The sequence below is a fragment of the Artemia franciscana genome, chromosome 13, assembly GCF_032884065.1.
Source record: "Artemia franciscana chromosome 13, ASM3288406v1, whole genome shotgun sequence".
Lineage (NCBI taxonomy): Eukaryota > Metazoa > Arthropoda > Branchiopoda > Anostraca > Artemiidae > Artemia > Artemia franciscana.
The window spans coordinates 3,557,379-3,570,796 of NC_088875.1; the positions used below are offsets into that span (position 1 = coordinate 3,557,379).

A 13,418-nucleotide genomic window follows, 5' to 3' on the forward strand; every position below is an offset into this window, starting at 1 on the left:
GTGGAATTTCGGATTTTTTGCTAGAAGACAGATCACGGATGCGTGTTTATTTCTTTGTTTGTTTTTTTTTTGTTTTTACCAGGGGGGATTGTATCGACTGAGTGGTCCTAGAATCTTGCGAGAGGGCTCATTCTAACGTAAATTAAAAGTTCTAGTGCCCTTTTTAAGTGACCGAAAAAATTGGAGGGCACCTAGGCCCCCTCCCACGTTCATTTTTACCCTAAAGTCACCAGATCAAAATTCTGAGATAGCCATTTTATTCACCATAGTCGAAAAACCTAATAACTATGTGTTTAGGGACGACTTACTCCCCCGCAGTCCCCGTGGGAGGGGCTGCAAGTTGAAAAATTTGACCTGTGTTTACATATAGTAATGGTTACTGGGAAGTGTATAGACGTTTTCAGGGGGACTTCGTTGGTTTAGGGAGGAGAGTTGAGGGGGGGTTAAGTGGGAGGATATATCCAAGGAGAGACTTCTCATGGGGGAAGAGAATTTCAATGAAGGGGGCGCATGATTTTTTAGCTTTATTTGAAAAAACAATGAAAAAATAAATATGAAAAGTTTTTTCTACTGAAAGTAAGGAGCAGCATTAAAAATTAAAACGAACAAAAATTATTACGCATATGAGGAGTTTACCTCCTCGTTATTCCTCACTCTTTACGCTAAATTATTTTTAGTAATTTCAACTATTTATTCTACGGCCTTTGTGATTCAGAGGTCATTCTTAAGGAATTGGGACACAATCTAAGCTTTAATGTAAAGAGCGAGGTATCGACGAGGGTTGAACCCCCTCATATACGCAATAAAAACATACGAATATAGAAGTTCGTTACGTAAGTTAATTCGTAAGTTACGTATATTTTTTACCAATGAAAACGTTTGTAAAAAATTAAAAGTTCTAGTTGTTTTTTTAAGTAATCAAAAACTTGGAGGGCAACTAGGCCTCCTCCTTCGCTTCTTTTTTCTCAAAATCTTTCAATTAATTGCAATTAATTAATATGCAAATTTCGTTTTAATTATTTATGTGCGGAGAGCCAAGATCAAAACATACATTAATTCAAAAACGTCCAGAAATTAAATAAAAAAAATCAAGTTTTTGTAACGGAAAGTAAGGAGCGACATTAAAACTTAAAACGAACAGAAATTACTCCGTATATGAAAGGGGCTTCTCCTCCTCAACGCCCTGCTCTTTACGCTAAAGTTTCTTGCTGTTTTAAAAAGTAGAGTTAAGAGAAAGGGTCAAACTTTAGCGTAAAGAGCGAGGTGTTGAGGAGGGAAAGCCCCTTTCATATACGGAGTAATTTTTGTTCGTTTTAAGTTTTAATGTCGCTCCTTACTTCCCGTTACAAAAACTTGTTTTTTTTATTTAATTATGAGAAGGAGCGTAAAGCTTCTATAGTTAGCTGTTTATTAAATTTTGGAACTTGGTTTTTGTTTAGGCAAGATTATAAAAGGGTTTTCGTTTGGTTACACACACAGATATATATATATATATATATATATATATATATATATATATATATATATATATATATATATATATATATATATATGTATATATTTATTAAATAAAAAAAACAAGTTTTTTAACTGTGAGTAAGGAGTGACATTAAAACCTAAAACGAACAGAAATTATTCCGAATATGAAAAAGGTTGTCCCCTCCTTAACGCCTCGCTCTTTACGCTAAAGTTTAACTCTTTGTCACAGTTCTACTTTTTAAAACAATAAAAACAACAAGCTTTTTCGATTATGCTGAACAAAGTGGCTATCTTAAACTTTTGATCCGGTGACTTTGGAAAAAAATGGCGTGGGAGGGGGCCTAACTACCATCCAATTTTTTCGGTCACTTAAAAAGGGCACTAGAACTCTTAATTTCCGTTAGGATGAGCCATCCCGCGATATTCTAGGATCACTGGGTCGATACGATCACCCCTGAAAAAAATATAACAACAAAAAAACAAAATAAACAAACAAATAAACACGCATCCGTGATGCTGTTTTCTGGAAAAAAAATACAAAGTTCCCAAGTTTTCTAGATAGGAGCTTGAAACTTCTATAGTAGGGTTCTCTGATACGTTGAATCTGTTGATGTGATTTTCGTTAAGATTCTATGACTTTTAGAGGATGTTTTCTCCTGTTTTCTAAAATAAGACAAATTTTCTCAGGCTCGTAAATTTTGATAAGTAAGACTAAAATTGATGAAACATATATATTTAAAATGAGCATTAAAATGCGATTCTTTTAATATTGAGATTCTTTTAGTTTCGGTTACTATTCAGCCTGGTCGCTCCTTATATATATATATATATTTATATATATATATATATATATATATATATATATATATATATATATATATATATATATATATATATATATATATATATATATATAAGTTTTTTATTGTTTTAAAAAGTAGAGTTTCGAGAAAGAGTCAAACTTTAGCGTAAAGAGTGGGGCGTTGATGACGGCACAGCCCCTTTCATATACGGAGTAATTTCTGTTATTTTTAAGTTTTAATTTCGCTCCTCCTTTTCAGCCGAAAAAACTTATTTTTTTATTTAATTAAATGAAGGACTTGAGTGGCATATAATCCAAAAGGGCCATATGTACACACACACACACACACACACACACACACACACAGACACACACACACACACTCATATATATATATATATATATATATATATATATATATATATATATATATATATATATATATATATATATATATATATAATCAATGTTGCCAGTCAACGTTTTCATTTTAATGCAAGGTTTGATGGTGACAAGTTAGGTTAGATTTGGGTAGGTTAGCTTAGGTTTTTAACCCGTTTCTGATATTTATAACCAAATTTAATCAAAGACCATTACTTTTAATAAGATTAATCGCTAACCTAATATAATCTAACCTGGATTTAACTTTCACCCTCATCATAGCTTCCATAAGGCTGAAAAAGCTGACTCTCAAAGCTAATTGAATCCAAGCAGAGAATAAGAAATTTTGGACACTTACCGGTGAATGTCGACATTAACTAGGTTTAGGTAACTTAGGTTGTTAGGGGGTAGGGTTACAGAATAAAACTTAAAAAAGGCATCCCTCTACATCAATTCAGACTATAAATGCTATAATCTATAATCTTTAATGAAAATAGAAAATTATTTCTGCCAAGTAATTTGGATATTTTTCACTTTTTAGGGGTGTTGGGACAAAAACTTAAAAAAGCAAAAATTAAGCAGATTATATGGAAACTGAAAATATTTTTAAGGGTCATTAGATCTGAGGGGAGACAATCCCAAATTTTTCCCAGTCATTCTGTGTACTTGCATAGCTTTGGAGTATAGTTTAAAGTTTAAAGTATAATAATGAAAAGAATCATTCCCTTCCCAGTAGATTTTCTTGAAACACACTTTGGCATTTCATCTATATTATATAAACTTTGTGCGCAATATTGGTCTCGAACTTAGGTTTAAATGCATTTTTTCCATTAATTTTATGCCTTATTCAAGATTAAAGGAATTGTTGAGGTTAACATTTTTGTATTATGACTAAATTTCTTTGGCATACCTTATGACATGTCTTAGCAGAGAAGAGTGACATTGAACCTAGACCATTTTTCTTAGTTTCCGGAGTACCTTAGAAATGTGTGTTTGTAAAAATGTCAAAGGTACGACCTTGCATGTCTTTTGTTGAAAATATCTAGAGAAGCTACCCCTAATAGTGAGAAAAACTTATATTTGGCTAGGAAGCAATCCGTATTTAAAGGGTACCTGATATTTCAGAGGGGTGCTGGCCTGGAGCTCCCCACCCTTTGTATTGCTCGAATTATGTTCGGACTTGATTCGAAGACTCACCGAAACAACTGGAAAGGTGGCTTGGCCAAAACGAGGGGGGAAGGGTGACAGCCCATTTTGGCGCAGGTATAGATTTTACTTTCGTTTACACATATTTGAACCGCGACAAAAAGAAGATACTTTATGGCGTTGGGGCAACTATCAAAACAGCTCGTTTTGCGATGTCAAATTATATTTCTTGTACAAAATAAAATCCAAAAATTCAGAAAACCACTGGAAAAAATAGCTAAAAAGTAATTAACAGTAGCAACTCAAATGAATCCCAACATATAGTTAGATTGTACCAATCAAGGCCCTATTCAGAATTTTTGTTCGAGGGGGGGGGGTATAAATTTTTTTTAAACGCATCAGAAATTTGCTAATATGCATTTTGTCACTTTTTACGAGTGGGACCAAAAATTTCGGGTGGTGGGGTTCAAGCGTCCTATTCCCCCCTCCTGTATACGGCCTTGGTACTAGTAAAATTGACCATTCGTGGCAAAAATGTTTGTCCTTTTTCTAAGCATGACTAAAATGATTATATTTGAAGCCTTATAAAGCAGTTCAGTACCTCCATGATGGAGAGCAGTTCATCAGAAAAATATGTGTCTCTGGCGGGAGTTTTCAAAGGTGTTTAATGTTAGACAGCAGCCTGGTCTAGTGTTTAATGGCTCCTTACTTCTCCTATTGAAACTTCGCTTTTTTCCGCTTGAGCAGCAATTGGTATTTATGTACGCAGGAGCTTGTAGATAGTTCCATTAAACAAAAGAATTATGGGTAAGTAGAAATGAGAGGACTGCCCCTTGGCGTGGATGCATTTTTTTAATTAAATTTCTTAGAGTTTTTCGAGCGACAGAAAAATCACACTAATTCTAGACCCATTGTTAAAGACTAAATAAAAGTGAATTTACTTGAAATATAGTGAAGTAATTAACCAAATAGGTCTTATAAAGATCATCAACTCTATCGAGAAAAAAAAACTAAATAAAGAACATCCCATCACCTGCATATTTGTCAGCAGCGTCAAGGGATTTAAAGGATTTGCATACCTTTCCTTCACAATTTTGGACACTGCAAAATTGAGGGGAAAACAACTGTTTTTGCTTTTCCGAAAAACAGTTTAAAACTAGGAACAGAATAGGCGTTCTGTTCTAGCTGTTTTCTTCTATTTCTAAGTTTTTCCCGGGAGACAAAAATCAAGGAAAGAATCAAACAGTTCGTGGTCGTGGAACTGTAGTAAGGAGTTACCTGGCTCAATAGTAAACGAAAGTCTAAAAAACGGAATCTCGATACTACTAGATATATCAAAAGAATTGTTTTTTTATGTTGATTTTAAATATATAAGTTTCATCGAATTTAGTCTTACCCATCAAAATGTACGAGCCTGAGAAAATTTGCCTTGTTTGGGAAAATAGGGGGAACATCCCCCAAAATTCATAGAGTCTTAACGAAAGTCACACCATCAGATTCATCGTATCAGAGAACCCCACTGTAGAAATTTCAAGCTCCTATCTACAAAAATGTAGAACTTAATATATTTTGCCAGAACACCGATCACGGGTGTGTCTTTATTTTTTTTTCTTTTTCCCAGGGGTGATCGTATCGACCCAGTGGTCCAAGAATGTCGCGAGAGGGCTCATTCTAATGGAAATGAAAAGTTCTAGTGTAATTTTCATTAAGTTAGTACGATGTTGTGGTTTTGAAATTATGTTGATTCTCAAAGTGTTGCGAACTAGTAAAGAAATACAGTTATCCGATCTAATTCAAATACATTTCCTTGTACGTCTATTCCTCCATCCAAAAACGGATTGTGCAAAAACATTAAAGGGTATTCAATATAACTATTCCGTAGCTAGAGTGAAGGGCGTTATAAGCCACTTAAAACGCCACTTTAAAACGACTAATATCCCCATCTGCTTTCCTATTATAGACTCAGAAATGGGTGCTTGTGTGATGAGAAAGTGTTTGGGAGCAACCAAATAGCTGCTGTTCCCCCGTCCTGCAGGATCTGTGAGGTCCAATTCCAATTTCTTATACCCCTCGAAAAGGAGAACAGAAAATCAATTGTCTGTTTTTACCATGGCTGTTTTAATCCATTCGGTGAATTAAAAAAAGAGGAAAATTAAAAAACAGCTACTATGCCGACGCTTAGTCAATAGCACCCCCGAGGATGAACAGCACTTAACATGAAAATTATATATATATATATATATATATATATATATATATATATATATATATATATATATATATATATATATATATATATATATATTTATACCAAGACCATTCTCAATTCCAATCTATAAATGAGCCATTCTAATTTATTATAATATTGAAATAAGCCATTCTCATTTATACTTTTTATTTCAGACAAAAATGAAAGTGACTATATGCAATACGTGTAATTCATCAGATTCAATCGAAAGTGTGGCAGCGACAATTGATCAGAGTTCTGAGCGCACAATTACCAATGAATTTGATAACCAAGGTTTGTCGAAAGATATAGAAAATGGAATTGATCTGACTAAAGGGATCGCACACCCCAAAGTAATTGATTCAGCAGAACAGAGTAGAGATGGCTGTCTTAAAAGGATATGGGAAAGTCATCAAATGGGGATTATTATGGCCATTGCTTCCAGTTTTAGTTTTTCTATTTGCTCTATTGTTGTGAAAGCTATGGAGGATATGCACCCTATTGCCCTTGCTACATATCGATTCTTAGGACTTTTCCTTCTTTCATTTCCCTTGCTTTTATATTATAAGCAGAATCCGTTTCCGTGCGGAAAGCGGAAAATGCTCGTATTGAGATCTGTCCTCGGGTGTATGAGTCTCATGAGCCAGTTCTATGCCCTCAAACAAATGCCACTTGGCGACGCTACTGTCATCACCTTCAGCGTTCCTGTATTTGTTGCTATTTTTGCTCGTATATTCCTCAAAGAGAAATTTACGTACATGAATGCTTTAACGATTGTATTAACGCTAACAGGATGCTTACTCATAGCCAGACCTTCAATAATATTTGGGGAAGATATATACGAAAATGTCAACGCAACATCAAGGTCTTTGGGGAATGCAAGTTACATCGGCACTTTTGAAGAAGAAGCCACCTGTCTTAATGGAAAGCATATGAGTTTTATAAGAAACTTCACATCAAAAAGAAAATCACCCTGTGTCCCTGGAGAGACTAATCCAGCTAATCCATATCCAAATATGTTCTGGGGAGCTATCGTGGCGTTTAGCGGAACCATTTTTGCTGCTAATGTCTATGTTGTCGTCAGGAAATTGAAAGGTCTTCATCACAGCACTATCATGGTAATTATCTTTATTTTTAATACCAAAAATACAGTTTTTTAAATTGCAGTTACTTAATTCACATTACTTTTCACTTCCAAAATGATCTTTAACACTTTCAATTTATATTTAATGAGCCCACCCCTAAGTTTCCACCCCCTTGTGTACAAAGTGCTCGGAACAAAAAAGAAGAAGATATATAGAAACCATATCGTTTTTTAATAAGTTTCCCCTGCTGGAGCACTTGATTTACTTTAAAAAAGTTTGTTAAAGACTTCAAGCCTGTACTTCCCAACTTAATTTCGAGATCTTCCGTCTAATTTGACTGTGTTTTAATTCCCCCCTCTCCGTCCCGAAATGTTGTGCCTCCTTGGAAATAAATTTTAAATCGCGTGCCTAAAAGCTTGTGAATGTACATTAAGCTGATTACTTTACCGAATGGGGCAATTATTTGTCTTCGGAGTAGGACAATAGTAAAAAAAGTAAAAGTTGTTATAGACAGTTTGGGTAAGAAGTGCCAAGAAATTCAAGAAAACTTAAGGTTTTGGAGGCGGATACAACCCAAAACACACACCCCCCAGCTCTAGACCGCATTATTCCAATGGTAAACAGGTCGTGGTAACGAACTATAGTAAGAAGCTAAGCGAAGATAATTGGAATAATGCGGTGTGGAGCTGGGGGGGGGGTGTTTTTGGGTTGTATCCGCCTCTAAAACAGCCGAAAAGAATTCAAATCTACCTGGGTTACTTATCGATGGCCAGGGACATAATTTGGGAAGAGCCAGGGGACCATGATTTTGCTTAAGAATTAAGAATAAAATATACAAACAGGGGGGGGGGAATTCAGCCTCAGGAAATTTTTTAGCCCTTTCCCTCCTCCAAAAGGGTAATATTGATTAAGACATATCTCTGTCGATGATTGTTATTTTTACCCTTTTATATAAAAAAAATGGATTCAAATTTTCGTTTTCGGTTTTATTTAGAATATAATGTAAAATCAAAAAAATATGCCCGGTAAGACATAACGAACTGGATTATCCACGTTGAACTAGTGAAATTACCAAGCAAACTTACATCACAAATGACGATTAATGCAATATTGGTTTACCGAAAGAGACTAAACTTTGGTCCGTCCGTCTCGGTCTATTTTTTTGTAATTACGATTAACAACAAATTTGCATTACAAAGTTTAGTCTCTTTATCGAAAGAGAATAAACTTTAGTCCGTCCGTCTCTCTGTCTATTTTTTTGTAATTACGATTAGCAACAAATTTGCATTACAAAGTACGCACAACCACAACCGTATACAAAGTATGCACACATGTGCGGAGAGGGAGTCTTCGTAATATTACCCCCCCCCCTTCTTTATAATGAAATAGAGCATATGTTTTGTGCTAGATCTATTATTATTTTTTTGCGGTGACATTTGTTTTTTTGTTTTTTTTCGGAAGATTGTTTTCGGAAGATTTGTAAGCTTAACGATTCTTGTATTCATTTATTATATTATATCTTGTATTCAATTATTATATTTTATAATATATTCATTTATTATATTCATTTAATATATATTTATTATATTATATATTCATTTAATATATATTTATTATATTATATATTCATTTATAATTCTTGCATTCATTTATTAGGTTTAACGACAAACTTAAAACCAATTTGTCTTAGGAAAGTGGACTATCACTTTCAGAGTTGGTTCGTTGTATTTCTTTCCCTCCCTGTTGTTTCACTTTTTTTACGATTCATTAAAATTCCTGGAATTTTTTTCTAATACAGTAAGTTTTACATCTTATGCATTATTAAACCGAGTCACGAAGTAATAAATCAGATATTGACGAACAAGATAAGCCTGAGCTGTCACTGTGGGCTCGTTACTATGGGATTTTAGGATGGAGTAGACAGTTTAAATATTGATTAAGCAATATTTATATTTTTTTTTCAGACCTGTTTTGGGTTTTTCGCCTTCATTCAAAGTTTTTCGATAATAGCCATCCTGGATGTGAGGCAGCTTCTTTTCGACCCTGAGGATATTTACTGGATTGTCATTCTGGCTATATTTAGCTTTTTTGGACAAATATTATTGACGATGGCACTGAAACGAGAACAAGCTGGACCTGTTTCTGTTGCCAGATCAGTCACTATTATTTGGGCTTTCTTATGGCAGGTATGGATAAGTTTGTTTTTCTTTTTTTTTTAGCATTTCTTTTTTACTAAAAAAAAAAAAAAAAATTCCCTTTTTGGACAAATATTGTTGACGATGACACTGAAACGAGAACAAGCTGGACCTGTTTCTGTTGCCAGATCAGTAACTATTATTTGGGCTTTCTTATGGCAGGTATGGATAAGTTTGTTTTTCTTTTTTTTTAGCATTTCTTTTTTACTAAAAAAAAAAAAATGCCTTTTTGGACAAATATTATTGACGATGGCACTGAAACGAGAACAAGCTGGACCTGTTTCTGTTGCCAGATCAGTCACTATTATTTGGGCTTTCTTATGGCAGGTATGGATAAGTTTGTTTTTCTTTTTTTTTAGCATTTCTTTTTTACTAAAAAAAAAAAAAAAAATGCCTTTTTGGACAAATATTGTTGACGATGACACTGAAACGAGAACAAGCTGGACCTGTTTCTGTTGCCAGATCAGTAACTATTATTTGGGCTTTCTTATGGCAGGTATGGATAAGTTTGTTTTTCTTTTTTTTAGCATTTCTTTTTTACTAAAAAAAAAAAAAAATGCCTTTTTGGACAAATATTGTTGACGATGACACTGAAACGAGAACAAGCTGGACCTGTTTCTGTTGCCAGATCAGTCACTATTATTTGGGCTTTCTTATGGCAGGTATGGATAAGTTTGTTTTTCTTTTTTTTTAGCATTTCTTTTTTACTAAAAAAAAAAAAAAAATGCCTTTTTGGACAAATATTGTTGACGATGACACTGAAACGAGAACAAGCTGGACCTGTTTCTGTTGCCAGATCAGTAACTATTATTTGGGCTTTCTTATGGCAGGTATGGATAAGTTTGTTTTTCTTTTTTTTTAGCATTTCTTTTTTACTAAAAAAAAAAAAAAAATGCCTTTTTGGACAAATATTGTTGACGATGACACTGAAACGAGAACAAGCTGGACCTGTTTCTGTTGCCAGATCAGTCACTATTATTTGGGCTTTCTTATGGCAGGTATGGATAAGTTTGTTTTTCTTTTTTTTTAGCATTTCTTTTTTACTAAAAAAAAAAAAAAATGCCTTTTTGGACAAATATTGTTGACGATGACACTGAAACGAGAACAAGCTGGACCTGTTTCTGTTGCCAGATCAGTAACTATTATTTGGGCTTTCTTATGGCAGGTAGGGATAGGTTTGTTTTTCTTTTTTTTAGCATTTCTTTTTTACAAAAAAAAAAAAAAAAATTGGAAAAATATTGTTGACGATGACACTGAAACGAGAACAAGCTGGACCTGTTTCTGTTGCCAGGTCAGTCACTATTATTAGGGCTTTCTTATAGCAGGTATGGATAAGCTTGTTTTTCTTTTTTTTTTAGGCATTTTTTTACTAAAAACAAAGGACTGGAAATATTTAATATTTGTGTAACATAAATAGTATGATATCTTTCCCGAAGCTGGAACTTCAGTGTGATAGGAATGATATTATTATATATTTATATGTGTCAAAATATTATATGTGTCAAAATATTATATATTTTATTATATATTTATATGTGTCAACACTGCAGCGTCCCGTCATCATTTGGCTGGCGTTCGGAATTCGACGGCTGAAAAAAATGAGATGGGAATTGCTACTACATTACGATGTTCCTTCTATGGGATGGCGTTATGGCTAAAGTTGAACAATTTGTAAACTAAAAAACAACGAAATTGCAAATTTGACTATACCACGGCATCCTTAAAGTCGGGGTGCAATTTGGCCGTCAATTGATCAATCAAAATTAGCTAGAAAATGCGACTATACTATGGCGTTTCTTCAATGGGTGCCAAGACGAGTGCCAAGACTACAGCGTCTTGAAAATCGGGTGCAATTTGGCCGAAAATTGAGCTAACAAATGCGACTATGCCATAGCACCCCTTCAATGGGAAATCAACTGGCTGAAGTTTAAACTATTCGAAAAGTGAAAAAAACCGAAGTCGCAAATGTAACAGCATTGCGGCGTCTCTACCGTGACTACACTACGACGTCCCTTAAACAAGATACTATTTAGCCATTATTTAAGAACTAAAACATTGAGGTTACCAATGCTACTACACAAAGGCGTACATCTGTGACTTCTACGGCGTTCCTACAAAGAATGTCATTTGACCGATCTTCAAAATACCGAAAACTAATAAACTGAGGTTACAAATGCAACTACACAACGGTGTCCCTCTGTGACTATACGATGTTCCTACAAAGGATGTCATTTGACCGATCTTCAAAATACCGAAAACTAATAAACTGAGGTTACAAATGCAACTACAGAACGGTATCCGTCTGTCACTATACGGTGTTCCTACAAAGGATGTCATTTGACCGATATTCAAAATTTCGAAAACTATAAGACTGATGTGCAAATGAATATACACAAATTTTCAAAAAATGAATATAGACAAATTTTCCATGCATTAAAAAAAAATTTTGTATCCCAGCCCATCCAGAAAAAAATCCTGGATACGGCCCCGCCTCCAAATAGGAATATGCTTTATACATCTAGTAATGACTATAACATTTATTTTTTAATGCTAACATCACTTTTGGAAATCATGTGCTTGTAAATTATCTAGGGCCTTACGCATTGGTCAGAAAGTTATGTAATTGGTGATGGTTGCGAGGAAAAGGGAGACTAAAGGTAATTAATAAACGTCGCTGCACTAAAATAAAACCAATGAGTTATTATTAAGTTGCCAAAGAACCGCTTCAATCTTTCTTCAGGGCCGGAGAGAAAATTTCGTCCCCCCTTCCCTTAAAGACAAAATTCTAAGTGGAGTATTATCAAACCAGTGAAGCAAAGCATGTAGCCGTGAAGATAGTAAAAGTAGAATATCCAAGGCTCAGGGTGTTTTTTTTTTTTTTTGCATTAGAAAAAAGTTTGGAAGAACAGGAAACTACAGTAAGGACAGTGGTCAAATATGGTTCTGAAGCATGGGCACTCCGAAAAACCGAGGAAGATTTGCTAGATGTTTCCAGAAAAACTACCTATTACTGTTTCGTGTACCAGGGTTGCCAACTGCTTACGTCTAAAAAGAGCGCGAATTAAGGCCAAAAGAGTACAAATTGTTAAAAAAAGTGCAAGACCGAAAATTGCTTGCTCGTGGCTGCCCCCGCGCGCGCAGACCCTTCCAGTGTTCTGACCACTCTTGTGCCATTTACGAATAATTATCAGTTATCTTTTGACCATTAAACATATTATCATTAAATTTTTCAAATGTATTTAAAATGAGGTTAGGATGTCTCCCTGCTTGAACCAACCTCTAAATAATGGGTTAGATAATATTTATCATTCTTTTTTTTAGCTTAAAAAGTATTGCTAGGCTTATAATTTTAGGTGTGTATTTTGATTGCTTGGATATTTAACTGAATTATAGCTAACTTCATCAAATGTTTAAATAAAGTTTTGTCTCCCTTTTGTCCAAATGTTCTGAAAGGAATATAAAAGGTCCAGGCAACAAGTCATGGATTACAGCTCACTTCACTGTAGTCAAGTCAAGTACCGCACCCTAGCAGCGAATAAAATGGTGAAAACATTCCTAGTCACACAAAATAATTCTTCTTCTTCTTCTCCTAGATTTTCTTCTTCTTTCCTTTTCTTGTAAATTTATGTCCAATCAAACAGTCCGTGGTAACGAACTGTAGTAAGGAGCGACCCGGCTCAATAGTAACCGAAACTCTAAAAAATAGAATTTTGATACCAATAGTTACACCAACAGAATTACATTTTAATGCTGATTTTAAACATAAATCATGGATCCAGTTGAGGGGAAATTGCCTTCCAGTACATAGGGGACAGAATTTAAAAAAAAAATAAGGGTACAAATGGTAAGTGTGGGTATTGCGGAAAAGAGGATAATAATTTAGCCCATTTTCTCATGGAGTGCCAGGAGCTTGAAATTCTTAGGAATGAAATTTGGGGGGACCATCGGTTGGTGCTGCTTTCTGATATCCTGAGGTCTTCGATGCCTGGAACCATATGCAAAATGGCATGATATGTGGAAAAGGCGGGAAAGGCTCAGTCGAGCCCGAGTGAATGAAAACAAGTATTGTTTTATATTGAGTGTTTGTTTTGTGCAGTGTTGTA

General features: G+C 34.5%; 2 protein-coding genes across 6 annotated transcripts in view; one reads left to right on the forward strand and one right to left on the reverse strand.

Moving 5' to 3' along the window:
- LOC136034397 (solute carrier family 35 member G1-like) overlaps window positions 1-13,418 on the forward strand; it is a 44,056-nt gene that overhangs the window by 27,297 nt on the left and 3,341 nt on the right. For 3 of the 5 annotated variants that reach the window (XM_065715549.1, XM_065715548.1, XM_065715546.1), the window contains exons 2-3: window positions 6,212-7,153; window positions 9,085-9,306. In XM_065715549.1, coding sequence (XP_065571621.1) covers window positions 6,218-7,153; window positions 9,085-9,306 — 1,158 coding nt within the window. In that variant the 5' untranslated portion in view covers window positions 6,212-6,217. Of the gene's footprint in view, window positions 1-3,579; window positions 3,673-3,791; window positions 3,926-6,211; window positions 7,154-9,084; window positions 9,307-13,418 lie in introns of those variants that run through there. The other 2 variants (XM_065715547.1, XM_065715550.1) reach the window with 2 other exon arrangements.
- The window catches only part of LOC136034395 (elongation factor-like GTPase 1), a 40,095-nt gene that overhangs the window by 1,107 nt on the left and 25,570 nt on the right, over window positions 1-13,418 (reverse strand). The gene's annotated exons all lie outside the window — the stretch shown is intronic.